Source organism: Porites lutea, chromosome 10, assembly GCF_958299795.1.
Source record: "Porites lutea chromosome 10, jaPorLute2.1, whole genome shotgun sequence".
NCBI classification, from domain to species: domain Eukaryota; kingdom Metazoa; phylum Cnidaria; class Anthozoa; order Scleractinia; family Poritidae; genus Porites; species Porites lutea.
This window is the reverse complement of record NC_133210.1, coordinates 27,704,983-27,722,175: the sequence shown is the minus strand read 5'-3', so window position 1 is coordinate 27,722,175 and position 17,193 is coordinate 27,704,983. Positions and strand designations below refer to the sequence as shown.

Genomic DNA, 17,193 nt, shown 5'->3' with positions numbered 1-17,193 from the left:
AAGACTTTATTTTATAAGGGGTAACACAAAATAGCTGGGGCTAATAAACTTGTGGCTCTCTAAATAATAAATCGACCATCCGTGGGGGGGTGGGGGGATATGGATATTTTCTGGAATCACACAATACCTGTTGTTATTATGGAAAACTTGTATCTTTGTTCATCTAAATGCCTGAAAAGTGTAGCTGTCATGCTTGCGTGTGGTAAATTGCCACCGTTTTTGTTCTTTATTTTTTTACTTTAGCGTAGTCTGTTATAAGTAGCTTGTTTTTTAGTTTCTCAGGCTCATTTTCCTCGATTTTTTCAATATTTTTCCCTTACCACTACATTTTCAATACATTTAGCCAGAAAGATGTACTTTTTACTGTGTTCGGGTTTAAGGAATATTTTTTTAATAACTTTCCTATTGTTGCTTTGCGTACAAAATCAAATCGTCGTTTGCGGAAAACCATGGCCATTTTGGTTCTTGGTGGTTTCTTTTGTATTTTCAGCCAATCAGAAACTATTTGTAATTTGCACTTGTGTAACAGAAGAACTGTATTCCTTTCTCAGCCAATCAGAACTGGGTAATTTTTTCGTGTATATTATCAGTTTTGGAATACCCAGGGACTGAACCAACTCCCCTGTGATCCATCAGAGCAGACTCTGAGTTAATTATATTAGCTGATTGCGCCACCGCAACCTAATGTGGTTTTTCATGTGAAAATTAGCTATAATATTGTGAGCTGGTGGGTTCCGTGTGGGAAATGGAAGAAAGGAGACTAAAATAATCCCCTAGTTCAATTGAAAATGATTAAAATGGAAAAACAGTTTAATATGGAGCAAGAGAGGAAAATTACTCAGTGTGCTGCAATATCTTGACTTCTGGTTTAAAATTTGAATGATGGTGGGGGGAAGCAAGGTAGGGGGAACAAAGTGAGAGCTCACTCGCACGTTCATTTGCCTCTTGAAACCAGTCCATAACATTTCTTGGTAGTCGTGTGCATTCGCTATTCGGAGAGCTGCTGCAATTTACGTCAGGAATTCCAAGGAAAGAAATGAGCAATGTCTATTTTCACTTATTTCAACCAACCCTTAACAATTAACAACATTAAGACAGTCACATGTGCCGGACACGAAAAATCCTCACATATGCATGATACCATGACGGCCAAGTGTATGCTCCAATAGTGCCTTTTTCTCACGTAATTTTGCAATTATTAAAGTGCAATTTCCGCGATTTAGAACTCATTTTTTAATACTTGCTAAATCTAAAAATCCGTATAAATCCTTAAAGATCATACGATTACATACTCGTGAAATATGGCTCATGATTTTTCATGAAATTTAGTACCTGCAAAATGAAGTGAGAATAAGGTAAGATTTATATTTTGAAATAGAAATTGAGCAACAAAGCATGATTAATCAATACAGCGCTTATAAAGATTGTATTTGAAATGGACCAACCAAAAATTAAAGAGGTTTGAAGAGAAAGAATACACGATTGTTTTGAGAGAAATTTGATGTTTTGGACTGCAGTTCATAGTCATGCACTTAAAACATGGTTTAAGTTATTGAAGGGCAGGGTAGTATTGTATAGAAATGACCTGAATGGTAAAAAAATTAGTTTAAGTTAGTGGAAGGTTCGAGTTATCAAGGGTTCAAGTTGCTGAGGGTAAAATTACAGTAAACTTGTGAAGAAAATCCAAGGGAAATCAATTTTGGTTTAAGTTAGCACGAGATTTAAGCTAGGGTTCGAGTTATCAGCAGAGTCCATCTCAAATATGAGCATGAGCACTCCCATTTAATTTCCTTATTTTCTGCATTCTAAATGTCACAAGGTGTGTATAAAAGAAAACAAAAAAGCCCTCATTTGTAGAAAACATTATTATCTTTAAAAAGTCACAATGCATATCAGAAATGCACTACATAGGTCCACTTATTTCTGTATTTGGAGTGTTTTCCGTTTTTTACTTCAATTGCTCTTTCACATTAAATTTTGGATCCAAGGAGGACAATGAAAACCTCCATATTAGGAGTGTCCAACTTGTTTCTGGCTAGAAAGATGTAATAATATTGGGCAAGGTAATGAATTAGAGTAGCATGAGAGTCAGTGGATTCTGGTTTGTATTAAGTTCAGACAGAATGTCAGTAGCTCAGTCTGGGATTTGTTTCTTCCGTCCCACTTACCAACTTAATTTATCCTTGCAGAAAAGTTTAACAGCAAAAATCTGATAGTTTCAATAAGGAAGTTAAAATGCTCACATTAAGAAGTTGTTTTCACTTTGATGTTCGAGAAGCATTGATTGGTAGGAATGGGCCACATTCACGATGACAATAACATTTGACTTCAACTTCCAGAATTAATTTTTTTTTTACTTTCTTATGTAAACTTCTCAATCCCGCTGAGTTTTAAAAAATAATAGTCCTAATTTGCACTAGAAAACAACAAACTGAGGGATACTGGTAGTTGCAGTGAAATGATGTCATCATGCAATATTTATTGTCCTATTGAATTTCACATAGAGGGAAGTCAGTGTGGCTCATTTTCAGATAAATGACCCTAAGTGGATGCCTTTCCTAAGCAAATGCACTTTCTGGTCCTAAGGGTGTATGGTTACAGGAGAGTTAATTAAACATATCTGTGAGAGGAAGAGATTTTTGTCAATGTGGATACTGATACTTGTATTAATATAAATCTAGACCACCCCCCAAAGTAGCATACATAAGGTCTTGTGGGCTTTAACTAGCCATCGGTGAAATACACTAAGGATGTAAAAATACTATTAACAATATAGCTGATATATAGTCACAAGATTTTAAGTAACAAATCAGATAGCCATAAAGTTTTGTAAATTTAGTTGTAATAGCAGAGCTCCTCAGGTATACACAAATTTTATAGCATAAGTAAGCAGATCATGGAAGCGAGATTATAGGCAAAGTGCAGATACAAATTTTCCCATCTCGTCCCGTCCCGTGATTTGACTGTAGTTTTAAGTATTTGTTTTGATTAGTTCTCTCAGGTTTATTTACTTGCATCTAAGTGTTTTTGTTGTAAATAAAGCTGTCAGATCCCAAAGCGTGTGTGCGTGCTGATTTAGAATCTTTTCTTTCTAACCTATTGTGCAACTTAAATTTAATTTGTGATCTTACTTTTTGACATTTTAGAGAAATTGTTAATCACAACACCGTGGCACAGCACCGAGAGCTTAATAGGAAAAGGAGATAATGCTATGAAGAATATGGCAGATGTTCCACCTTCACTCACCCTAGAACTTCCCAAGAAAAGTGATCTTCCTAACACATTAAAACCTTGGAATGAAGTCCATCTTCCAATTGACATTCTTTTGTTGACAGTGGATGACTGTGAGTTCTTAGCCTGTTTTACATACTTGAGAAATGCCTTTAAAAGCTACCTCAAGAACCTTGGATATGTGTACTTTGGGAACATGGGTGAAAGTAGAGATGTGCCCCTAAAAGTTGCGTTGATAAAATGTTCTGAAGGTTCTTCTGCTCCGGATGGCTCGCTGGTTACTGTTAAGAATGCCGTAGTGGAACTGAGACCCAAAGCTGTTTTCTCTGTTGGCTGCTGTGGTGGGTTGAACCCAGAAGTCACCAAGTTACAGCTAGGTGACGTGGTTGTTTCCTCTAAGCTTTTAACTGAAGCCTTCAAAACCCCAGTGGGAAGAGATATCTTGCACCTTGTCAGGCATGCAGATTATGGTTGGATTCCTCCATTAAAATGTCCAGAAGATCATATAGTTCAGGTCTGCTGTAATGGGGAGATTTTAAGTGGCATAAACCCAGTCAGTGCTAAACAGCAAAACATGTCTTATTTTACTCAAGCTACTGCAGTTGAAATCAGTGGTGAAGGTAAGATATTAAGAAGAAGAAGTCATTTATCAGGGAATAAATTTTATTCCCTGATAAATGACTTCTTTTCTCTCTTGTTTTGTGTTCTTACAAGAGGCATGGTGGCCTAGTGGTGAATACTGCAAACTTCACAGGAGCAAAGCGTGACCATTTTGACAAGTACGCACACGGGACTATATGATTTTAAAAACTTCGTACAAATTAATAACGTTTTTGCTTCCCTTTAATACATAATTGGCAGTTTCAGACTTGTTTACAATAGAACGTGATATCAAAAAGGGCTTTTAAAACGTTCTTCTTTGAGCTGGGACAGGAATGACGTTAACCAGAACAAGGTGCCTTTTTTGTGGGCAGAAATTTAATCAAGTTTAAAAGCATCGGTTCGAAGAATTGTGGCAATGTGCATGTTCATGTAAATTTTCCGCATGCTTACCTTTGCTGACTTTTGCGTTTTTCTCTTTAATTCCCTTATTTCAATCATTAGCACGGGAAAGGAACAAACAATAAGTGATAGTCAGCATTTATGTATTTTCAGTTGTACTGAATATCTGTAAAGTTTGTCATTGAAAACATACTACACTATGTTTGTTTAAGGAGTGAACTTCCGGCAAAATTCTTGTTGATACCGTGCCAAACAGAAAGTGTGCACCTAATAGTTTGATTCAGCTTACGTGGATTATCGTCGACATGGTGTGGTCCATGATTTTCCAGTTGAGGGACATTAAAGTAGTCTTTGATGATAGACTTTTTCAACATTTATGGAGAGAGAGAGAAACTAAAAAATGAAAACCTAATTTTTGAATGCAAAAACGTTCCAGATAAATCTTAAACGGAATGATGATCAGTAAGGGTCAATTCTTTTCCAATTTTCATGAATACGCGGTGTATTGTGGGATCACATGAAGGCAAACATTTTAAGAATATTTAGAATTTATCACATTCCTCTTCTCAAACTGTTATATTTTATGTGCAAAAACAATGCTGAATAACAGCGAGACAGGCAGCAACAAATCTGCACAATTTAAAGTCAAGTCACAACACTACAAATGCCTTTACTTATAACAGAAAATCTTCAAAAAAAGTCTCTTAATTTCTCAAGTACACACGTTTGCATTTGCGTTAAGGATGCTATGCCCCTGCTTTAGATCTGGAGGTCCAGGTTTGGGGTCTTGCTGTTGTGCTGTTTTTCTTATTGTAAAACAAACTTTGCTTCACTTTGTCCCTGACCTTCACCAATAAGGTATATTAAGGTGTATAAAGAGGCGCTGGTTATTATTTCTTGTGATCCTATTTTCAGTCTGATCCGTTGAGATCAGTTCTAGGTTTGGACAATGATGTTTACAGCTACATGTATTTCAAGAAAGGTTGTCGGAGAAAATGTGCACGTGACAGTCCTGAAAGGTAGCACGGGATATGATCAAATTATACACTGTTCTTGACAACAGTAGCTGTTGAACCTACTTTTGTTGCTTTCCTTTAGCACTCGCAAACATGTTATGTCCATGAACTCTTGTGCCATTGTTTCAAATTTCTTTGAAGAACATGTACAGTGAACTCAAAGCCACCCACATATACCTTTCAGGATTGTTGTGTGCACTTTTTGCGACAATGTTTCTCGAAATAGCTGATGTTTATTTAATTTGCTGCATTTTTCTATACTAAATTATGCATAAACGATTGATTGGAGGACAGCATTTTAAGTAATGTTTTCCTTTGGATAAAATACAGAAGGAAAGTTAAATTCTACTAAGATCCTATTTATTTGTCCTGTTTTGTATTATTTTATTTATGCTGTTTATATCTGCCTTTTAAAATCACTATCATCATTTCTGCCTACCCATTTGCATGGTAAATAATTCTGTTTATGTTGTCATATTTTGATCAACCCTGGCTGTGAGGCTCACTTAAGGGGATCTATTTGCATAAATTGATCTCTCTTTGTATTGAAATTTAATTTTTAATCATTTTTTGTTGTTTTTTCCAGGCCTGTTTGCTGCAGCACATGATCTTAAGATTGAATGGGTGATTGTAAAAGGTATTTCTCACTTTGCCGATGGTAACAACCCTGCAGAAAAGTCTTGGGAGAGTCATGCATGCATAATGGCAGCTTCTCTTGTGTCCAACATGTTGAAGGATCCATTTGTGTTTGAGCAATGGCCTCATTATGAAGGTAGGTGACATGTTCTTTAGTTAAACCATATCATAATTAATTTTTCGTGCAGGAGAAGTGTTTATGGTTCAGTACTGAGGTTGATTTACAAATACTTAGCCATAACTTTCAAATCTTATTATTAATCACAATAAACTTGAAAAAGGATAGAGTTCAATGTTTTTTTTGTCAACTCACAACTGTTGGAAACTACAACATAGGTGAAAGAAAAATTATGAGAAAAAGGTGAAGAAATTGGTCGGGAGGACAGGAGGGAGATGTTTCCTGATAAAATTGACCGGCTGCTCATCATACTATTTTAAGCAGTAAGATTTGTGGGTTGGTACTCTGCAAGTGCATACCTAGGGACCTAAAGTCTAAAATAACACTTGTTTCGAGCTTCAGTGGTATCTGTTAGGTGCCTGTAAGTTTGGGTGGGAATTATTTCGTTACTCAAGTAATTTTTGGTACCTCTTAGGCATTAAAATGAATTTCCTACACGCCCACAAAGCTAGATTCTGTTAATAGATTCTGCTACCCTCTAGGGATGATTTTTATTTATATTTTTTTTTTTTGACAAGCACCCCTGTTATCTTTAATTTTTTTTAGCAAAGCAGTTGTGCTATTTTTAAAGGGGTCGAGTATCTTCTCCTCCTTTTGGTACCTTTTATAGAGCTTAAAATGAATTTCTTCCATGCTGACAAAGCAAGATTCTTATACCTTCTAGGGATACTTCTTGAATTTTTTATTTGAGTAGCACCTCAGTTGTTTAATAGGGTAGTATCTCCTTCTCCCCTGCCTTCCCCCACCACGCCCTGAGGACACTAGCAACCAACATTACAGGGATTTCACTAAGGGCCAGCAGGCATGGATTTCCCCTGGCTGCTATGAGGATGACCCTTGGTTACTTTCATAGGAAATAAAAGGAAAATAGGACCGAAAGAATTTCCAGGATGTTCTATTCCCTACTCAGGAACTTAAAACCATAGCGACAGCCCTGAACCCTAACCAGTAAGCTCTCTGCACTGCTGGCTTTATTTTCTGGTTTAAGATCATCCTAGAACTCTACCCTCTGATTGGTTGATAGCTATGGTGTTGAAAGGTCCAGTAAATATTTGGGGGGGGCTTATTTCCTGTTTTGAAAATGTTTTTCAACTGTAACTGCTTACTAGATGCCTTTCAGAGTCAACTCAATGTGCAGGAGAAATGTTGCGTAACCAAGTTTAAAAGAAACATTTATTGTCTAAAACTGTGCACACTGCAACCAGGCATCCTTTAGTGAATTAAAATGTCAGTATCACCCACAATTAAGTAAAAGCTAAGATGTAAGCTTTCAGTCCCAAGACAAGCTGCTCAGTGCTTTTTGTTATTGAAACTTTATTATTCAGTCCCAGAAATTAAAATGTGAGTGGTAAGAAAACTGACAGATTGATAAACATTTTTCCCAAATACGTTTGAATAACTGTTGTTTTAAATGTCTCACTTCAGTTTTTATTCTATTTTGTTTAACTCACAGACCCGTCAGCAAGGAAACAGCCCTCTAGCTCTACGGCCACTAAGGAGGAGTTACCAGGTACTATTATATCCATTATAAAGCAGAAATGGTACCAGACGTACAGTAGATTAAACACGCTTACTTTAATATGAAAATGACTTTTATCGTTTGTTATATTGCAATACAAAATGAACTTTATTGTCGCAGTTGTTTATATTTATTTCAGAAATAAGTAGCAAAGAAGAAGTGTGATGTGATACTTTAAGCGCCAAATTCTTTAGCCTGAAATTCATCCGATTGCTTTGAGTCGTTTTCTCCTCTCAACTCGAGGTAATCGGTTGAAATTCAGGCTACAAATTCTTTTTCTCGTTCCGTTTTTCTCTTAGAATTTTGCTAAGGTATTTTTAACCTGCGTTAATCCCCGAGGCCAGTTATACAAAATAAGAATTATTTTTAGTGCTCAACCACAAATGTCACTAACAGCTTTGGAGAGGTAGCCCTCTATTGGTGTCTCCTCCCTGAACCTCTCTTTGTGGGTTAACGCCCCTTTACACTTGCTTTACCGATGCAGTCTTCAAAGACATTTACATATAAATGTTACTCGGCCAAGGCTGCCCATCCCGCCATATTCATAATTTGTAATTGTAATAATTAATAATTCTTTCTTTAGCTCATGGGCAAATTACATTTTTAACTTTTTTATAACTGAAATTTGTGCTAGGTTATAACTTTATAATATAAGAGAAATAATAACTGCGAGCTGGGAAGCTAAATAAACTTTTTTATTATATAAACTGCAGTGTTTTACAAGGATTTCTACCACCGAGAAATGTGGTATCTGAACACACGTAAAAATACGATATTTTTACATGTGAAGATATCGATAATTTCACTGACATCAGGTTTGTCTCTTAAATTGTACTTAAATTCGTTGGTGTATCATCGAAACATCTTCGGGTCTTCCTCGAAAGTGCTCGGCAATCTTCGGCAATCTTCGGACCTCTTCGGAAATTTTCGGAAAATGTTCGGGAACGTTCGTCTGGTCTTCGGGACAATTTGAAAAATCTTCGGAAATCTTCGGAAGGTGGTCGGAAATCTTCGGAAAATCATCATAAACGCCGTCATCAGTATGTTTATATAATAAAAAGAATATTACACGTTAGCTCGAAGATATGAATTTTATATTCTCGTGGCAAGAGCAATATCTCACTCGTTCGCTGCGCTCACTCGTGAGATATTGTTCTTGCCACTCGAACATAAAATTCATATCTTCTCGCCACCGTGTAATATTCTCTATAGATTTTCTAGTTAACTCCCCATCCTTATTAAAGTCAGTGTGTATATGCAGGTGAAAAAGAAGAAAATAGAATAGATAACTAAATTAATAAAGAGCATTCCTTCTACGTTCGACCGTCGTATTTATATTCCTACCCTATATTCTGGTGTTTTAGAGCCCTGATATATACATGCACTGTTACTTAGGGACTGTTCGTTATTTATGCCTAAGGGGGGGCCGGTGTTTAGAGTGGGGGGGTAAAATTTTCAAAATCAATGAAAAAGGGGGGGTGTTTTTTTAAAATACAAATAAGGGAGGGGGTTAAGCTTTTAGAAACTGTTGTTTCAACACTTGTGTAGCCGTTTTGCAGACATATTTAAAAAGTTGAACTCTGTATCGAGAATTCTATTTTAATACAAAGCGCCTGGTCTTTATAGTTTGAAAAGCCAAGAAAACGTGACGTGGAGTAGCGTTATTTAAAGATTCCAATATATATTAACTTATTAAATCCCTTTACATGCAATCTGATATTTAATAATAGCATTGTTTATAATTTTTGTCTCCAGTTTCAGAAGTACATCCTCGTGGTTCAATCCTTGCAATGAGCTCCTTACAAACTTTCCTACCGTTGACTTCTCTCTTAAATCTGATCTTTTCTGGGCCCAAGTTAACACCGGCCCTGCAAATTCGTTTTCCTCATTTAGAGCTTCCATACTGTACGATCACAAATGACCTTGCAATGGATTTTGGTTTATCAGCAACCGGCCAGAACACGTGTTGTACGCAATTTCGCAATCGGAGGCACGTCGCATCCTGAGGGGAGGGGGTAGGGGGTAGGGGGGGGTTACATTTTGGGCCTGTCACATAAACGGGGGGGTAATTTTTTAAAATATCCACTTCTGGGGAGGGGTAAATTTTTCATATGCCTGAATTCCTTGAAAATCACCGACCCCTCCCTTAGGCATAAATAACGAACAGTCCCTTACATTTCTGTTGGTGTATCAAGAGTTAAGGATAATTTGTTTTTAAATATGGAAATTTTATTTATATTTGGTGATCTGATCAGTTTATATAAATGAGGGCCTATATTTTGTGCGTCAACTATCTTCCTTTAACTTTCCTCGCCTATTAAGATATCAAGTTATTAACGAACAATTCTTTAAAAAAAGGAACGTAAAATTTTCTTTCACAGATTCTCTTTGCCTCGAGGAGTGCCAGAAACAGCTGCGATCAATTTATGAAACCAACAGCAAAGTCAAAATCGTTCCGTGGGACCAAAGTTCTGCCGTTCATATAGATGAAATTTACACCCAGTTGTCTTGGCTCATGGATGAGAAGAGGCCCAGCGGAGTAACACAGAAGAAACTTAAACACTACACCGACATTTTTGACGGCGGAAGACCTAATCATACGCCGAAGCGCATTTTGGTTCACGGACGACCAGGTATAGGCAAGACCGTTTTTACTCAGAAAGCTACATTCGACTGGTCCCAGCACAGAGTTGAAGGAAAGTTAGGAAGATTTGATCTCGTACTTTTGGTCAAATTACGCGATGTTTGTAACCTCAACGATGTCCCAGCCATTCTGAGCGCTGCTAATCTTCTTGCGAGTGATGGCCCAATTTCCACTGACAACCTGTATGATTACGTTCGTTACCACCAAGAAAAAGTGTTGCTTATTTTGGACGGCTACGATGAATACGTACACAGCGCAGCAAGCCAATCACCTGTCCTTCAAATCTGGGAGAAAAAGCAGCTGAGGGATTGTTGTGTTATTATAACATCTAGAGACATGAAAGCAGAGGGATTGAAAAGTTCCAGCGATGCTCAATTTGAGATCGACGGTTTTGACCACAGGCGACAAGAAGAGTTCGCTCGTAGATTCTTGAAAGATGATCAAGATGTTGCAGAGTTTTTTAAATACTTGTGGCAACAAGACCTGCAAGATGTAGCAAAAATACCTATTTTACTTTTAATGTTGTTGTTAGTTTGGAACGAAAAGGATCGTGAAGGACTACCTTCATCACGGGTGATGGTGTACTTTCAGTTTCTACAGACTATGTTTAATCATATGTCTGAAAAACAAAAAAAGCCGGCGGTAAAAGTTGACGACCACAAAGAAGAACTCTGTAAAGTAGGAGAACTAGCCTTTGACGCACTTCTACAAGATTTACTTTATTTTCCTCTCAGTAAACTGCCGGATCCCGTTTTGACTGAGAAACTGATCGAGGTCGGGTTGTTTCAGCTTCTAAACATGTCCGCTCTTCACCCGTGCAAAGCCGTGCACTTCATTCATAAATCCATGCAGGAGTTTTTGGCTTCTTTATTTCTAAAAGAAAAACTGTTATCTCAAGAAAGTAAAAACAATTCCCTTTTCAAAGTCGACTCAATTGAAAAGATCTTCAAGTTGAATGAAGTTTTTAAATTTACTGCTGAAATGTCAGAAGAAGCCGCGCTCGAGATCTTGAGTCATCTGTTGGGAATGGCGGCGAAGGAAGACGGAGAGTACAGCTTCGACAACCAAGCACCGTCAGATGAAGATTTGTCTAATGAACAAAGAAATCTTCTAACTCTATGTACACAGTTATTCTTCTACTGCTCAGCAGACACGAGAACAGAACTTTTCCCCACTTTTCTTTCTAACCTAGGAGGTGTTTTGTTCATTTTAAATCCAGACCAGCTAGATGTTGCAGTAAAGGAAAATTTTGTTAAAACTACCGCTTCACCTATGTACATATTTTTCTCTAATAGCGGCCGGTATACAGAGCAAAGTTATAATAATTTAATAAGTTTAGTACAGCAATTAAACGCTGTTATAGTTAGTAGAACAGGAGAACAGAAAGCATCAGAATTTTTGAATGTATTTCCATGGCGTAGAGTAGACGAGTTTTTTTTAATGAAAGAAGAAAACAACACTCACCTTTATTTTTTTAAAATTGTAAAAGATGAAATTAGTGGCTATCCTCTTCCTTTTAAAATGGTAAAGGCGTTAGTTAGTTTAGAAGAGACAACAAAGAAGACAAACATGAATGGTGATGAGTCAAGTGAAGAGAGCAGCAGCAGCTGTTGTTCAAAGCGTCATGGTCTCTCCAGGGTTCGGTGGATTGATGTTTACCTGAACAGGTCAGAAGTGGAACAGCTGAGTGAGATGATGCCGTTTATCACCGCTCCACACGTGATATGGGTTTTTGGTAAACTCGGTGAAGTGTTTGATGCTGAGGTAACAGAGTCTCTACTGAGGAGCATCCCAACAACACACAAACTGGAGAGATTATCACTCAAGGGTATCAATGTAACATCATCACCTGCTGTGGAGTTCATCAGCAGAGTATTTGAACAAGATCTTCCAAACTTGTGGTCGCTCCTCATGTCAGGCAATCCTCTTCTGGGTGCAGGAGTAGACAGCTTGATAAAACATCTCAGCTGCGCTCCTCACCTAGAGGCACTGAACCTTGAAGGAGTGAAGATGACTCCACAGCAGGTGATGAATCTCACATCAGCTGTACAGCAGCACGGAAACAACACTAAACTGGTGTCATCCTACCACGTAAGTTTTCCAATTTTATCGCAATTTGTTTCTTTATTCTTTGTTTACAGTTTATTTCTACTCAACTCTTGCCTTTCGCCATTTTCCTTTCTTTGTCATTTTTATACTCGACAAAACACGAGATTTGCTTTTGAAATCAAATCACAAACTTTAGCAGATTCAAAGTAAAGTATCATTTCAAATTCATTTCTTTTAACTGATTAAACTAACTCCATAAAATGTTTTAACTGAGAACGTTAAGAACAAGTAACTTTAGCTGATATTAAAACATGGAGTTGAACACAAGAAGAGAAATTTCGTATCTTCAAGCAGCCGTAAAGTGATATTATTGGTTGAAAACAAGAACTTTTAGTAAAACAAAAGCACATAATTTCCATAGTATTAATTTCTGAATCAATTTTAATTCATACCTTTTCATGAAGTAACAAACAACAATCATAAAAGCAAATGAAAGATGTTCAGTTCATGTTCAATTCAAACAAATTAGCAAAGAGTAAACACATTGAACTCACATTTTCACATTTATCGTCCAAGGCTCCTATAAAAAGAGTTTAAGTCGATAGAAGTTCTTTTGAAAGTCCAGTAAACAAACAAGTCTTTTTATAGCTGTTCTTTTGTTAGTTCTTGAGCGTTTCTTTGGTAAATACTGGTCCTTGCAGTTCGGTGAAGCGTTGGTTTTTGAAATAACAACCCGCACAAAAAAATTGCATCTTAGAGACAACGGTTGAAAGCAACACCAAAAAAATTTTCCTTACAGGTAAACACTTCGCTGTTCTCCACTGTATAGCACAAGTGTCCATTGCATGATTTTCATCGCGTAAATAGCATAAGTTTGTTTTCAATTTTCCAAGAACACTCGCCATACAAATCAAATCCTGCGAGCTTTGGGCTTTCGTGAAATATCAGCGCCGTAGCTAGTATGAGGCCAACCGAGGCACTCGCCTCGGTAAAATTTTGACGAATTTCGCCGATCATTTTTATTTTACATAAGCGATCATCGGATATTTTTAACGCATCATGATGTTACAAAGAATTCAGCAATTCAGTCAATATACTATGAAAAAATTACCATATCATCGATCTCAAGGGGCTACGTACGTTAACTCAAATTTTTTTTGAACAAATACTGATCAAAACCATTGACGAGGTTAACGGTCACCCAGATTATGTAGCTTGTTTCTGATTATTGCTTTTTAAATTCCACTTAAATTAACTCGAAAAAAAGTTACCGAAAGGCCCAGAAAACGCTGCAAATCGCATTTCCGAGAGACTAAAGTTCAAAACTTCTCGGGGGGGGGGGGGGGGGGGGGCATGCCCCCGAACCCCCCTAGCAACTCCCGCCTGCCTCGGTTGGCCGTTTGGTCTGGCTACGGCACTGAATATCCTTATAAATGATGTTTCCTTGAGCTTCGAACAACTCCTTAGCATATTCCTGAGTAAAAAGAGATAAATCCCTGTCTTTTGCCAGTATCAATTCCTTGATGTTTTCTTATTAATTGTTGAGTTCATCCTGAACAGTTTGCCGTTGAAGAGCGAACTAAACAAAGTACAAAAACAACAAACAGTGTCACTCAAAGCCTAGTGACGTAACGGCAGCTGATTGGTTAAATCTACCTCGAATGATTTTTCACGTGATGACATTTTCCCGCCTTTGTTTTATTACGTAACAAATTCCCGCCTGCAAAAAAATACACTGTGATCTGCGAATTTTGTAAGGCTGTGTATATTTTCAAAAGAAAAGAAAAATGATTTGCTAATTTTGATTTTGATTCCACTATTTTGAATGCGAATTTCTTGTACGTGCGCCTTGATAATGATAATGTTTCTCTTTTCAATCCCGCGAGAGGGGAGAGGTACAGGGGGGGTAAATCTCCCTCCTCCCTAAACTTGGTTTAAAAATTGGCGACGGGTAACACTCGTTTCTTGAAGTTAGTGGTAAAGGAAGTTTTTGACCTTTAGCGCTTCGCCTCTACACCGACATGCCACACAAAGAAGGCGTAACCACCGTGTGTCTAGTGCAGTTCTGGCCCCCCTCTCTCTCTTTCTATGTCACGCAACGCCGGAGAGAGAGGGTCCTCCCCCACATCCCTTATTATCACGCAAGAGAAGTCAAAATGATGTGAAGTATATGAAATAATTCATTTTTGAACTGCGGTTGTAGATGAAAGTGAAGAATGATCATCGCAGTAAATTTTCCAATTTAAGCAATTGGAAAGAAGAAGCCTGAAAAAAATTAGGGCTTCTACGGGATTTTTTTTTTTTTTTTTCAGGCTTCTTCTTTCCAATTGCTTAAATTGGAAAATTTACTGCGATGATCATTCTTCACTTTCAGAAGTCAAAATCTTCGCTAGGAAAAATTTCTCTCAGCAAATGATTGTAAAGACGCTTAAAAATAGTTTGTCAGTTGTTTTTAAAAGATTAACTTTGTGCTCGTATAATTTTTGAGAAGGTGCCGGGTTCGAATCCTGCTCAGTACCCTTTCTTTTTTCCTTCTGTCTTTCTCTTTTTTGTTTTCTTTTCGTTTTTGTTTTGTTTGCTTATTTGTTTTGTTGTTGATGTTTTTAAAATATATACCTTCTAGAGCAAAGATAGTATTTTTATGGATAAACAATCTGAATTTCTATCGTTTCCTACAATTTTCATTCCCTTTTTATTGCAATATATTCTACAGAGCTAAAACAGTAGTCACATGCAGTCACAAACTGCCTTTTATTATATAGGCCAAGTTTTGACTGGTGATCTTTGCTTTCGGCACGCGAGGCTTGTTTTGAACTTAGTACATCTTGTCAAAATTGTTTTCATATTAACAATTGTCTTTCGTTGGTCACTGTAATCGCATAGGACTTAAAATGAAGGTTTTGAAATGTTTACACGTCCACACTTTATTAAAGGGAGATGGGTAGTCTTAAGTATTGTTTTGTATTTTGTTGCAGGATCGTAAAGGGAACCCCAAACCTGAACATGAATGGCCATCAGAGAACTACTGGAAGAGCGAGTTCCCTCACATCTTTCCTGATTCATCACCTGAATCTGCGCATGAACAGGAGCAGGTTAGTCATCACTCACCTATTTTTGTGAAAGTTTATTAATTAATGTTGGTAAGACTTTCAGTGTTTGTGTCAACAGTTCTATTTTTCTGTCTGTCGGAGATAATCAAATACGCTCAAGAGCCTTCATTTATAAGTCGCCATTACGGAGGATTTCCGAGTTGGTGATACTGAGTTAGTTTTTAATACAGTAAAAACCCGCGTGTAAGAACCTTGTGGCTTAATAACCTGCTGGCAGAAATTTGCTTCTTTAATACCCAACAATAGAAGAACCAGGTTGGCCAAACGAGATCAAGCAGGTTCTTATTTGTCGGTTACAGTTAAATTAATAAGCTTATTCATCATCTAAAAAAAGGATTGAACAGGAACAGGTTAGTCACCAGCTCCGTTTGTTTAAGTTTATGCAGCAGTCATTTGAAACTCCGGCCCCCCGGCCCCCGGGACTTAGCGGGGAAATTAACATTGGTTTGGTGTTAAATCACCGCTAATTTCCCCGCTCCCCGGGCCAAGTAATTTGTTAAAAGCCCCGTATAGCAGGGAATTAGTAAAGTGTAGTTCTAGGGTCGATTTCAACCGCTCTGTCCGATCTGGTATTCTGTATTTCTTAAAATTCAAACCATCGGACCTGTTAATAGAAACTCTCGATTGCGTTCCTTCAAATTCATGAAAAATGTTACCCTGGTTGCCAGAGGATTTTTTTCTTACCTAATTCCGAGAACGGACCTCTGGAGCCACTGTAGAAAAATGTGGTTAGATCGCTTACAAAAAAGTAACTTCTGTGTGGTATGCTTGTAAGGGCAAGGGATCTTAAGCGAAACCCGGAAGGGGGAGGGGTACTTCCTTATATAAGCCATTTAAGCAATAGAAAACGTTTTCCGTGTTTGCATTCATCGCTTTCATTCTTTGTCGTTCAATTTTGTGAAATGTTGGTGAATCTTTTCTGGAGTTATGCAACAACGGCCAACGGCAAAGAAATGTACAAAAGCGACATGCACGCGCAAAAAAAAGCTCGGTTGTTTTGCTATTAATCCAAACCTATTTCTTTTTGCCGTTCTCGTTGCCGTCGGTCGTTGCTTAGTCTTCGTTGAACCGACGTCTGCGTTCCGTCTAAATAAGATTTCTCACTTGGAAAACTTGTCAAGTGTCGATTCTGATTGCTCAGAATGCAATTTTTTGTACCGAATATGTAGCAAAACTTCCAAGACGAAGTCGAAAATTATAACCCAACTACGCGAGGCTTCGAAGGGGCTGAAGATGAAGATGTTGCAATTTCCTACGCTGGAGAGCCTTTGGTGAGTCAACAGTTTATTCAAGAGTACAATAGAAAGAGATCGATAGAAGAGGAGTTAAGGCAGAAGCTACAACAAACTGGGAGGAAGTAAGAACAATGCCTTAAATTACGTCATTGTTTCCGCTAGCCTACGTATAGCCGCACCGTACACGCCCCGCCCCCCCCTCCCCCCCCTCCCCCCCTCCCCCAGCTCAAATAGGCAAATTTCGTACTCTTCAACTGGGCATAAAGGCCGTTAGTTTTATGCGATTCCCGCAAATTGTACCTTGTTTTAAAGCTGAAGTCGCATAGAATTCGTTAAAATTTTTAACAAACCCAGGGTGATATGCACTTTAAGAAATGTTTTCTTATTTGTTGCAGGATGTTGAAAGGAACACCGAGTCGGAACATGAAAGGCCTGATCTCATTCCTGATTTATCATCTGAATCAGAGATGGAACTGCAACTGGTTAGTCACCAGCTTCATTTGTTTAAGTTTATTTACTGTATCAGAAGCATATTCTGACTTAATTCAGTTTTATTTTTCTGTCCGTCAGAGA

General features: G+C 37.7%; 1 protein-coding gene across 5 annotated transcripts in view; it reads left to right on the top strand.

Moving 5' to 3' along the window:
• The window catches only part of LOC140949506 (uncharacterized), a 34,879-nt gene that overhangs the window by 11,383 nt on the left and 6,303 nt on the right, over nt 1-17,193 (top strand). For all 5 annotated transcript variants that reach the window (XM_073398666.1, XM_073398664.1, XM_073398665.1 and 2 more), the window contains 7 exons: nt 3,147-3,851; nt 5,836-6,021; nt 7,517-7,573; nt 9,964-12,317; nt 15,251-15,367; nt 16,555-16,656; nt 17,016-17,102. In XM_073398666.1, the coding sequence (XP_073254767.1) occupies nt 3,212-3,851; nt 5,836-6,021; nt 7,517-7,573; nt 9,964-12,317; nt 15,251-15,367; nt 16,555-16,656; nt 17,016-17,102 (3,543 nt within the window). In that variant the 5' untranslated portion in view covers nt 3,147-3,211. The remainder of the gene's footprint in view (nt 1-3,146; nt 3,852-5,835; nt 6,022-7,516; nt 7,574-9,963; nt 12,318-15,250; nt 15,368-16,554; nt 16,657-17,015; nt 17,103-17,193) is intronic.